This window comes from Oryzias melastigma, linkage group LG3 (assembly GCF_002922805.2).
Source record: "Oryzias melastigma strain HK-1 linkage group LG3, ASM292280v2, whole genome shotgun sequence".
Lineage (NCBI taxonomy): Eukaryota > Metazoa > Chordata > Actinopteri > Beloniformes > Adrianichthyidae > Oryzias > Oryzias melastigma.
In genome coordinates, this window is record NC_050514.1 from 31,860,524 (window position 1) to 31,871,477 (window position 10,954).

The window sequence follows — 10,954 nt, forward strand, 5'->3', positions numbered from 1 at the left end:
TAGAAATCTTTCATAAACATGACCGCCGTGACACCTTTGCAAATGTTTGCAAAGACACACTGGCCATAAAGCCTCACAGACACATTGTATTTACTGTTGCAGACACAACACTCACAGCTAAATATACTCCATCCAAGCCTCGCATTTCAGTGTGCCGAATGGACCACTGTCCAACACTTGCACGCACGTACATATACTTCAGCTTGTTAATGGCAAGCAGGACGACAACACAAAGCCATAGACAACCTGTCAAGCTCTTCAAGGGCAGCACTAATGTGATCCCACAGCTCTATCAGAGGCTTCTCTGTGCCCAGTGTTTTATTACAGACCAGGAGGGATAGACACAGAGAGAGATTGGAAAAGGAAGAGGGAGACTGTGGCCATGGCCCATTGAAATAATGGCCCCAATGGCATTAGTGATATACTATACAGGTGAGCCTCGGGGAAGGGGAGGGGGGGTATAGCAGGCTGGAAGAAGAGGTGGACAGAGAGATGTTTGTGTTTTTTCTTCTAAATTACACATGAGGTGGGGATGGAGATGTGAGGGCTGAGAGACGGAGCTGCTAGACCGCAGCTCAATACGGATCCGCGTGGTGCTGCTTGAAGAGAGATTATAGAGCTATATTCCAGGAGCTGTGGGTGTGAGAAACCAAACGGAATGGAATCCATTTGCTTCAACAAACACCGACGGGCTTTCCTTTCCTGGATTTAATAGCAGCTTTTTGATTCAATCCCTGCGCGGTGGCACAGGAACCTGTGTCTAATTTGGGCTACATTTCAGAATTTATTATACCAGAGCCAATGCTTATAATTTATGTGTCATAAAGGCCATCAATCAGTGGCAATTATTCTGCTAATATTCTATTTAACTCCCACTCCTCATCCATCAATCAAAAGGCAGAGGCAGACACGGGCTCAGCGGCGGGAGTTAATGCAGATGAAGGTTGGGGATCGGCTTTCCTCACGAGACAAAATCGGCAGCATTCAGTCGATGGACGACATATCTCGGACTGCCCAAACTCTGAGAAAATTTCAACAGTGTACCACACCCCATCAGCCCTGAGGGCGAGCTTACTGGGGCTCAAGAGCCTCTCTCCCCATAATCACCCCGTCACAGATGGAGAAAGAAAGAAAAGGGGGCGGAGGGGGGAGGAAAGAGACGGGCAGAGAGGCAATCCAGACGAGCAGAAGTAGCTCTCGCATCAGTATTTATAGACGATGTCCCACATCTCACACTGGCAGTCAAAAAGCAACAATAGGTCTGAAATACATTTTTGAAAGCTACCCGAGCTCCGATTCCGTTTCAGAAGCAGGAGGTAAACAGAGTAAAAAACCAATTAAAATATCTATTTGCAACAGCCGTTCAATTGCCCCTTTATCAGACGCAATAAAGGCATAAGCACAGACAAGGGTCTCGTGATTTCCCACTCTTTTATTAGTCACCTCACTATTAAAAACCAGAGCTGTCTATTAAAGAAGTCATTTCTGGAAAGAGTTTTTCTTTTTTTCTACATGGTTTAGAATCATGTCAAAAAGCTTGTTTAAAAGATTAACTCTCATGTTGGCATCCCAAAATTTAAGAAGAAAAAAAAGACAAAACCACTACTTTTTTTATGCATCTATTTTCTTCTCTGAATCACTAATCAAAGCCTTTCTTCTTTCACTGTCAGTTCTCGCAATCTTGCAGTTCAGTCTGAATTGATGAATATTAATGTTTGATTACAAATTCTCTTTGTAGAAAAACACACCCGATGTTGGAGCGGATGAAAGCTTTGGACAATGGCAGGAGTCATTTTACAGCATTCCAGAACTGTAATGCATCATTAGCAGTCACAACACTGCATGAGACGTGTCTGTTAGTGAAGGAGGGTAAATGTCTGAGACTGCAATTAATCCGCCTCGGCACTACAAACAAAACAAACCCCCATATCTCTTTGGTGCAAACGTACTAGTTTGTTCCCTGTTTATCTTTTGTTCTTCCTCAGTGTTCCGCCTTTCATGACGTGGTGTAATTGAGTTGCTTCATTGAATGTTTCAATAACTGAAGTTGCTGTAGCTGCAGAGGACAACACATTCTCACTCCCAACTCGTCACATACCGACGTTTGGTTAGGGACCCCTTCTTAACCAAACGCCAGTATGTGACGTTTGTTTAAGGACCCCACCCAAAATGTCAAGAATTGACGTTTTAGGTGTCCCAACGCATCGACAATTTGACATGCTGGCTGTTCCATTTAAATGACGGGTCTCCAACCTCCAGACCGCGAATCGGAACTAATCCAGTACCGGGTGGAAGAGCACACCAGTACCCTAACCTGGTAACGGTACATGTTCGTGCCCGGTTCACGGCCAGTACTGCGTCTGGTTCGGGTCCGGTACCATGTCCAGTGCCAGGTTAGGGTTAGTGTACCAGTACTGGACGCATTATTGGACCAATCCATGTCCAGTGCCACATCTGGTACCACATCCCAACGGTTTTGTGGACCTTTGATTTTATAGCACTTCCCAAAATGAGTAGTTGGGGACACCCAAAATGTCAAAAAGTGACGCTTTGCATGTCCCCAACTCGTCATATTTTGACACTCCGGCTGTTCCCATTGAATTATGGGTCCTCAACCTCCAGGCTGCAAACCGGAACTGGTCCAGTACCAGGACATGGAGTGCACTAGTACCTCAATCCAGTACCGGTACCCTACCGGGTACTGGTACACTAACCCGGTGCTGGACCTGAACCAATACCAGATGCTATACTGGTCCGAACGGACGCGAACCATTAGCGTGTTCACGTCCGTTCGCACCCAAATGTCAATATGTGATTAGTTGGGGATGGGACTGTTCCAGAAGCAGTATGGTGGGAAAAAAGTTGTCTTGATTAGCCTCAGACCAAAGCAAATAGCCTTTTTTTGGAATTCATTTTGAAACCTTTTCTTATAAAGATCTAATTCCAACTTTGTAATCGTGTAGCACATGCAGGCTCCGTCTATATCGGGGTTGAAACTCAATCGCACTGGGAGCCAAAATTCAACTCATACCTAAGGTCGGGGGCTGAACAGGATAAATATTTACTGAACACACTAAAACTAAATTTTTAAAAGGTAACTTTTTAGCATATTTATTAATAATAAAAAGGAAAGAATATTATTCCAGAATAAATCAACTGAAACCTTAAATCATTTTCAATATTTTACCCTTCATAAAAATATATTTTGTCAAAATTATGCAAGTTAGAAATAAGCTCAAGATCTAATTACCCGGCGGGCCGGATCTGGCCCCCGGGCCTTGACTTAGACACAGGATGGAACAATCAAGTCTCTCCACCTTTTGCACGTCTGCCTGTTTCTATTCTTAATGACAGATATTTCTGAACCGTCCTTGGCTCAAGATGAGTAATCCTAAATCCCTTCCAACTCCGTGTTCATTTAAAGCTACAGCCGAGCAACAAGCTTTCACAGCTGTCTCCCCGGCTTCACTTTAACAGGTACTGCATGTCTGCCTCCCCGACGCCAACCGGAGTGACGGGGGCTGACGATCATGGCGCTCACTGAATCACAATGTGAGGCACCGAGGAAGAACAGCAAAAACAGAAAGAGGGGAGGGGGGTGTTGTGACACCTCGTGGCCCGTCCTCCCCGTTCCTGCCCCTCCCGCCTTTATGCTAATAGTCTGCTGAGCAAGAACATGGAGGAGGACGCGCTCTTAGAAATCAATGCTACTATCGGAGATGGGGTCGCTTAAGGAGCAGGATGGAGAAATTCCATGGAATCTCCCACACATTTAAGTCATTTTTAATTAAAGCAAAAGAAATACTGAAAAAAGGGGAAGCAAGGGGGAAAGAAATTTATAGTCCTGAACGGATGCAGTGCCATCCTGGTCTAACTTATCTAGGCCCTGCCAGGCGTTCTCATGAGCACTTAACCTTGCGGTGAACGCCACCCATCATCAGCGTTTGCAGAAGACTCCCAACCTTCCTCTTCATCCAAAGGCACCCCCCCCCCCTCTCTTTGCGCTGTCCTTCACTGGCAGGGTGCTTAAACCTAAGTCAACCCATCCTCCTGTCACATTTCCACCGCAATGGCAGAGTCCTTGAGAGAAAAACATTTGTCACGATCTGGACCAGGAATTGGCAAACTTTCTTATTCGTGGGCCACAAAAGGTCCTAAAAATTTGATCATGAGCAGATTTGTGGCGTGTTTTGGTTATTCACCTCGTAAAGTAAGCAATAACATTGGATCTGAATGAAAACATGTCTTAATCTTGATTGAAAATGACTTTAAAACACATATCATAACTGTTGTTTTTGTTCTCATTTTAGTACCAATGATGCGTTCATGTGGCGTTGGAACAATCGGAAAAATGACTGTCCGACTTGGAAATCACCCATGAATATCTGAAAAACCACACAACTTCAGGTAACACTTTAGAAGACGCTCTGCAAAACACTCAGTGTAATGTTGACAAAGATTGTTAATACTTTTATTAAGCTTGGAAGCAGTTTATTAATATGGTATTTGTAAACAATGCTCTCACTTTAGATGTTAATGAATCTTACTATGTTAATAAACCTTATTTGGCTTATGGTGCTAATAAAGGTCTTTTAAAGATCCCATAAACACATTATTAATGTTTTTTTTTTGTTTTAATAAACTTGTTAAGTAATCTTATTTTAGAGTATTAGATATTTTCAAACTACATGAATACAGAATAACTTTCTACGCCCTGAACAAAGGTTATTTTTTTTGTAGTGCGCCATCTGTGGGGAGACACCTGAATTGCAGGAAAAATAAAACCTCAATACCGGTAATAAAAATCGTTTATTCCAGTGTGGCAGGCCATAGTTTCCCCACCCCTGATCTGGACCATGACTTGTATTGCAGATTGTTGACAGTTTGAATTGCACAATGAATATAATCCAGGTAAATAATCACACCCGTGTTGCCAACATTTTGGTCAAATGTGCTTTTTATCGTCACTTTTTGCTGCTTCGCACAGAAACTCTATAAGTCTAAGCCCGTGCGTGGACACGGTGGCCCCCGAGAGTGACTGCTCCTTTCAGCTTTTCTGATGAGCAGTCATTGTCAAACTCTGCAGAGGCTGACTAATTGACTCGCCTGAAAAATTAATGGATCGCTTAACAGCATTTTTGTGTTTGCTCGGCGTTCAGAAAACACAGGTGCAAATCCCAAACGGCAGAAATGTTTAATTGATGCAGCAGAATGACAAAGCTTGGACCAGAAAAAGAAAAATAAGGAGCAAACAAAAGGAAAGTGGCATTTAACCCTGTAAAGCCCACTACAACAACAAAAAGACAGAAAATCCAAGTTTTTTTATTGATATTTAAATATCAATCATTATACAATGTGTTATCTGGCATAAGTATTGTTTAGGGAAAAAAATATCTTATTTAGCTATTGTTTTAAATTTGATCCACTCATTTTTAACTTGGTGGAACTGTATTATAAATAGTTAATTATCAACAAATTTCACATTTTTTCAAAAATGCAAATAGTTATTTAGAAAAAAGAAAAACAAGAGCTAATCTCAACCTAAAGTTGATAAAATTAGCAAAACATTTTCCTACCAAAAGGGGTTTTGAGATGTCATGGGGCAGTCACCTTGAAATGAGCAGGAGAAAACCTTCTCCTGCCCCTAGTGGAATGATAATGCACTAAGTGACTTACAATAGGGTTTTAAGGACAGTTTTTATAATGCTAATAAGATAAGAGTCTCAAAATTACATGTATCAAATATGATACAAAATGATTTTATTTGGCCCATGAGAAACCAATGTAACAAAACCACCTCCTGGCTGCTACATGCAGAGGTGGATCAGGAATATGGAAATATTTCACAACTAATATGAGACGATTTGTTTGTGAACGCTTTCATTAAATGTAACGCTTGTGTTCCTGCCCATGCTGGAGTGACTGAATAATTTTCCAAGGGAGGGATGCAGGCATGGCTGCCAGGTTGACTCTCACCAGGTGAATCCCAGCAATGAGCTGTGAACAAGCTGCTTTGGCTGGGCAAGCCAACAGCCCCCCACACACTCCTGAAAACTGCCTGACACTTCCACACAGGCCAGGGAGCAGGTGGCCCCTAGCTGCAGGAGAAGCCTGCAGTTCACTTCATGGCAGAGCCGCGATGGAGAATATAGCCGTACCTTTTTTATCTTTGTCACGAACAATCTGTTAGTCGAGCTTTTACGAGGAAGCAGACTCCAATTTAACAAGTAGTGCACTGCAAAAGGTTTGCTTTAAAAACAAGAAAAAATGTGCAAAAATAAGGTAAATATTGCTTAAAATAGGAAAAAATGATCTGCCAACACTGAAAAAAGTAAAACATTGGATCAATCAAAAAAGTTTTGTAATTTATTACATTTAAAATTATTAGTTTTCATCTAATTAAATGTTGTTGTTGATGGTTTACTCAACTTGAAAGTCTAAATTGATAAAAACTAATATTTTTAAATGTAACAATTAAAAAACTTTTAATTGATCCAATGGTTCACTTTTTACAGTGAATAGAACATGAACCTTTTGCTTGTCAAGCCTCTTCAAAACAAGTAAAAATATATAACCTCATGGGAACCACAAACATCTTAATTACTTTTACTAATATCAAGCTATTTTTGATTAATATAAATATAATTTCTAATATTAATTTTCTCAAAAAATGTTCTTTAATTAAGATTTTTCTAGTAAGGTTATCCTGGCATTATGCTAACCAGCTGAATATACTAAAAACCATAATACTTTTCTATTCTTCGAAAAGAATAAGACTATTCTTTTCTCACTAATCCATGATAATTTACTTGAAATTCTTGAATTATTTCAAAACTCCTGCATTGATCTTGGCCATACACATGTCACAGGATGAAGATAATGTAACTATTGAGATTCTAGTTTCAAGTTTTTACTCATAAAAAGTAAGAAAATCTTTGAAAATCTTCCTATTGAGATAATTAAGTAGCAAAACTCTTAAAATAAGGGAAATTATCTAACATAAAATCTACCAAGTGCAAAGAATGATCTTACTATTAAAGAAATAAGCATTTGTATGTTTGTTTTAATATATTTCACTTTTTGCAGCCTCTCTAAGTCTTTTAGAAAACGTGCTTTTGCTCCAAGGATGTTCGAAGCATCCCATTTGCTATCAGAATGTAATGGGAGTTGAATCATTTGCATAAGCATTTCATGACCCTTTTTTTCCTCTCTCTCATTCTCATATCTCTGTTTCCCCCAGACAACCCTCCCACTGCCCACAGGAAGAGCACAAAAATGAAGGAGCATTCAGATGGCCGAATTAATGTTTCCACACGATAAGCAAGCTTAATATAATGCTGACAATCACAACACTCACCCTGCCAACTAGAATTGGATCTGGTCCAGAAAATTCCTCCAACACAAACATTTGATTCCAAACCCATCCTCTCTTGGTGCGGCTTAGTAATCTTTGTCCTTCGCCAAGACCACTCGCCATCGCAGCCGACCCACCAGTTTGTGTGCTTCTGGACTGGCCCGTGATGGGAGTCATGGAGACAGAGGGAACACAAGTAATCCACACCAGCAGCAGCAAGGACATCCACAGATCCATGAGCATCTCCTCGGACCTCGTTGGCATCCTTCCGTCGTGTGCTTTGTTTGTTTGTTTGTTTGCTTATTTATTTTTGGAGACTCTTCCTCTCTCTTCCTCTCCCCCACCCTCCCCTCCTTCGTTCAGATCAACAGCTCCTTCTTAAATAACAAGAAAAGGTTACTTGTGTCCTCTTTGAACGGCACAGCTCGCATTCATGGTGTGATAAAGGTCACTCGCATGGCTTGGCATGCTGCCATGGCAGTTGGCGAGGGGGGGTGGCAGGCTCTCAGCACAACATCTTGTTATTCCACGGGGGCGACCTAAAAGGAGACAATCAGAGTTTTTACCTGTGTCTAGATGAGTTGTCAAGAGATGCAGAAGAAGGAAAACAGAGTAAACATTTGTGACAGCTGTTGATGGAGAAAAAAAGAAGGGGTAGTATCATAAATCCTGTGTGATAAGGTGAAAAAAACAACTAAATTTAGCAGCTCTGACCCTGTGATTCAACCCACTTCTCTCATTGTCACAGCTGATCAACAAATTAGAGCATGTCTGAAACTGGTGGGGTTTTTTGCTTCGCTTTAATCTGTCGTTTTGGAGGATAACCCCAGTAGGAATGTCAGAAAATTACATATTCTTTCAGATACATGTCGAGAAAATACATGTTGGGTTAAGTTTTTTGGCACAAACTACAATCAAACTCCTCAGGCGCTCATGCATGCATGCAGGCAGGAGGATCAGGGAGCGACGCTGACTGCAGGTGAGCCGTGTCAACAGCGCTGCAACTCACTGATATCAAAGTAAATAAGATCCCTGCATTACTGGAATGCACTCACTTAACCTAATACGTGTTAATACGTTCAGAGTGGTAATTTATGATAAGCGTTAAATCGGTTTTAAGTCTAAATTCAGCAGTCGCAAAGAGAGGCTTAAACCGGGATGTCTCACTCTGGTTTAAATTTTAACGAAACAGTTCTGAAAGCATGGAACTTTGTAGGATTCAGCACCAATGAAACGGAAAAGCAGACGCAAACACTCCTCTTCTGTTCGGGTGACTTTTACAACACTGCAGGTCATGGTGGTCTCATGTTCTGCAGTTAGTCCGGCACGTTTCCAAGGACAAACTGTAAAGTAAGCTGCGCTGGAAGGTGTGGGCAGAGTTACCTGCACAATCAAAGCTGCAGCTTAAAAAAAAACAAAAAAAAAAAAACACCAACACTAAATCCAAAATAAAACTAAGTGGAAAATGATACTTTTTTTCTATTTATGCTAGACCAATTGGAAAATCCATCAAGATCAGTTTAAAAATGATCTTTTTGGGGAATTTGAACTCACTTTGGCGGCTGAGCGTTTCAGCACCACGCGGAGGGACAGCTCCCGCGCCAGACATTCAGTGATGCGCGGCGGCAGAGGAGCTGTCCAAGGTACGGACCTTCTTCCAGATCGTTTCAAATAAATCTAAACTTTGCAAATTCTTGTTTCTACCTTTTTACAACGACAATCGACGCGCAGCCGCTCTGAAGTTTGACCCTCTCGTGCGCCGCCGTTTCAGATCTTTGCGCACCAGGCAGTGAGATTTTTTTAGAGGACGCGGGGTTCTGTTCCTCAGAGCAAACGACAAGCAACCGGCGAATGACGCGCCATGACTGGGATGTGAACGGCAGCCTAAGTTGAAGACCTTCATGTGGACTTACGTCTCCGCGCGCCTGTAGTGAACCAGAGGAAGCCGCGCGACCAGATGGATGACAGGCGCTCCTTCACCTCGCCGCGCAAAGCCGCTGCTAAAAACCTACCTGTTAGGTTAGTGTGTGACAGTGGCGGGCTGTACTTACTAGTGAGACTCGTGTCTTTTTCCTCTGCTGCATTATTCTGTCGTGTTCCCCCCCTCCCCTTCAAAAAACTCCATTGGGCTTCCCCTCGAGGCGCAAGGAGGGGGAAATTGGGGAAAATCACCAAAAAAGGAGAGCAGCTAAGAAATCCTTCCAGCTTTGGAGTCAGTCGGGGCGGAGTGACAGAGTCGGGCTGGCAGTTCGGAGCTCCGACAGGCTTGCTGGCCGCCTGGAAAAGTGAGGAGGAGATGGGAGAGAGATGCGCGGCGGAGGAGAGAGCCTCCCTCCACTGCGCTCATTGGGTTGATGAGGAGTCGGGTCAACAGGCGCACAAATGAATGCATGCCGCTCTGCACATGCACGGACGCGCAGAGGTTACATCTCAGCGCGCGATGCAAATGCAGCTGCAGAAATAATAAATAAAAATCAATAAATCAACTTGCAGGTGAAATTCCGGATTCAGTCTTTCGGCTGAAGCAAAGACGCAGGAGTTGGCCCCGGCCCTGCTCAGTTCATCGGGAAATGAAAGAGTCAGAGAAACGCAGCCAAGGCTGCTCACTTGCAGTCTCTCGAAAGGGTTAACCGATTAACAGATGGATTCACACTGTGTGGTCCCTCTTTTGGTGAAGCTGCTGAGCCTAACTTCCTCCACAAACACTCACCTGATCCTTAGGGATGGAAATAAATAAATAAATACATAAATAGAGAGTAAAAATGAACGGAGACGGGCGCGTGCTTATTAAGACAGTTAGTGGAAAGGTCATGCTCATCATCGCGTGTCTGAGTGTAGGAGTGTGAATGACAGCAGAGGGGGCCCGTGCTGTTTCCCAAACAGGGAGCCCTCTAGTGTTTGCTCTGCAGAAGGGAAACGTCACACATTCTGTGTATAAATAATCATCTTTCTTTTTTTTCCTTTTTCTGAATCACATCTGAACCCACTGGACCACAAACCCTCGCCCGCCATCCCTCCGCTCCACCAATAATGTCACACTCCCGTCCTCTCCTCCGCAGACGAACTTAATTCGGCATGCATATTCAGTAAATAAGTGTCAGTCAAGAGGAGCGCCGGTTATTGTGCCTCACCGCCTCAAAACCAGCGGAGCTGCTCCTCGTAGGCTCTGCCCACAGGAGGCCTTTTGACCCGGATGCCAGAGATCCCAATTAGCAAAGACATCAAGTCTACCATTATTTATTTTTGTACCATTTAATTTCCCTCCCACTCAGGCCTTGATGCTGCAGCTGCATTTCACACGGGGATTCTCCAATCATCTTTTTTAAAAGCCTCTGCTGCATAATGCATTAGGCTGTAAATGTTGAGCCATGTTGCTGTTTCTCACTATGAATGAAGATTTCATTGATGGACACCATGGACGGAGATAAATGTATGAGGAGCGGCTCTTCTTTTAAAATATGTCAACATTGAAAGGGAATAAGAAACAGCAAAAATGTGTCAGTACTTTTACTTTTGAGAAAACAGTCATCAGAACCGTCAGTGTACATTCTTCTTTACAACTCCAGGGATGTGTGTAAAATAATCCTTCAAAATCTCCTC

At 42.7% G+C, this 10,954-nt stretch overlaps 1 protein-coding gene across 3 annotated transcripts in view; it reads right to left on the reverse strand.

Annotated features, from left to right (window-relative positions):
- cdh8 (cadherin 8) overlaps positions 1–10,050 on the reverse strand; it is a 150,214-nt gene extending 140,164 nt beyond the window's left edge. The window contains exons 1-2 of one of the 3 annotated variants that reach the window (XM_024295500.2): positions 9,406–10,050; positions 7,358–7,893 (exon numbers count right to left, since the gene is read on the reverse strand). In XM_024295500.2, the coding sequence (XP_024151268.1) occupies positions 7,358–7,618 (261 nt within the window). In that variant the 5' untranslated portion in view covers positions 7,619–7,893; positions 9,406–10,050. The other 2 variants (XM_024295497.2, XM_024295498.2) reach the window with 2 other exon arrangements.
- Positions 10,051–10,954: the final 904 nt, after the last annotated feature.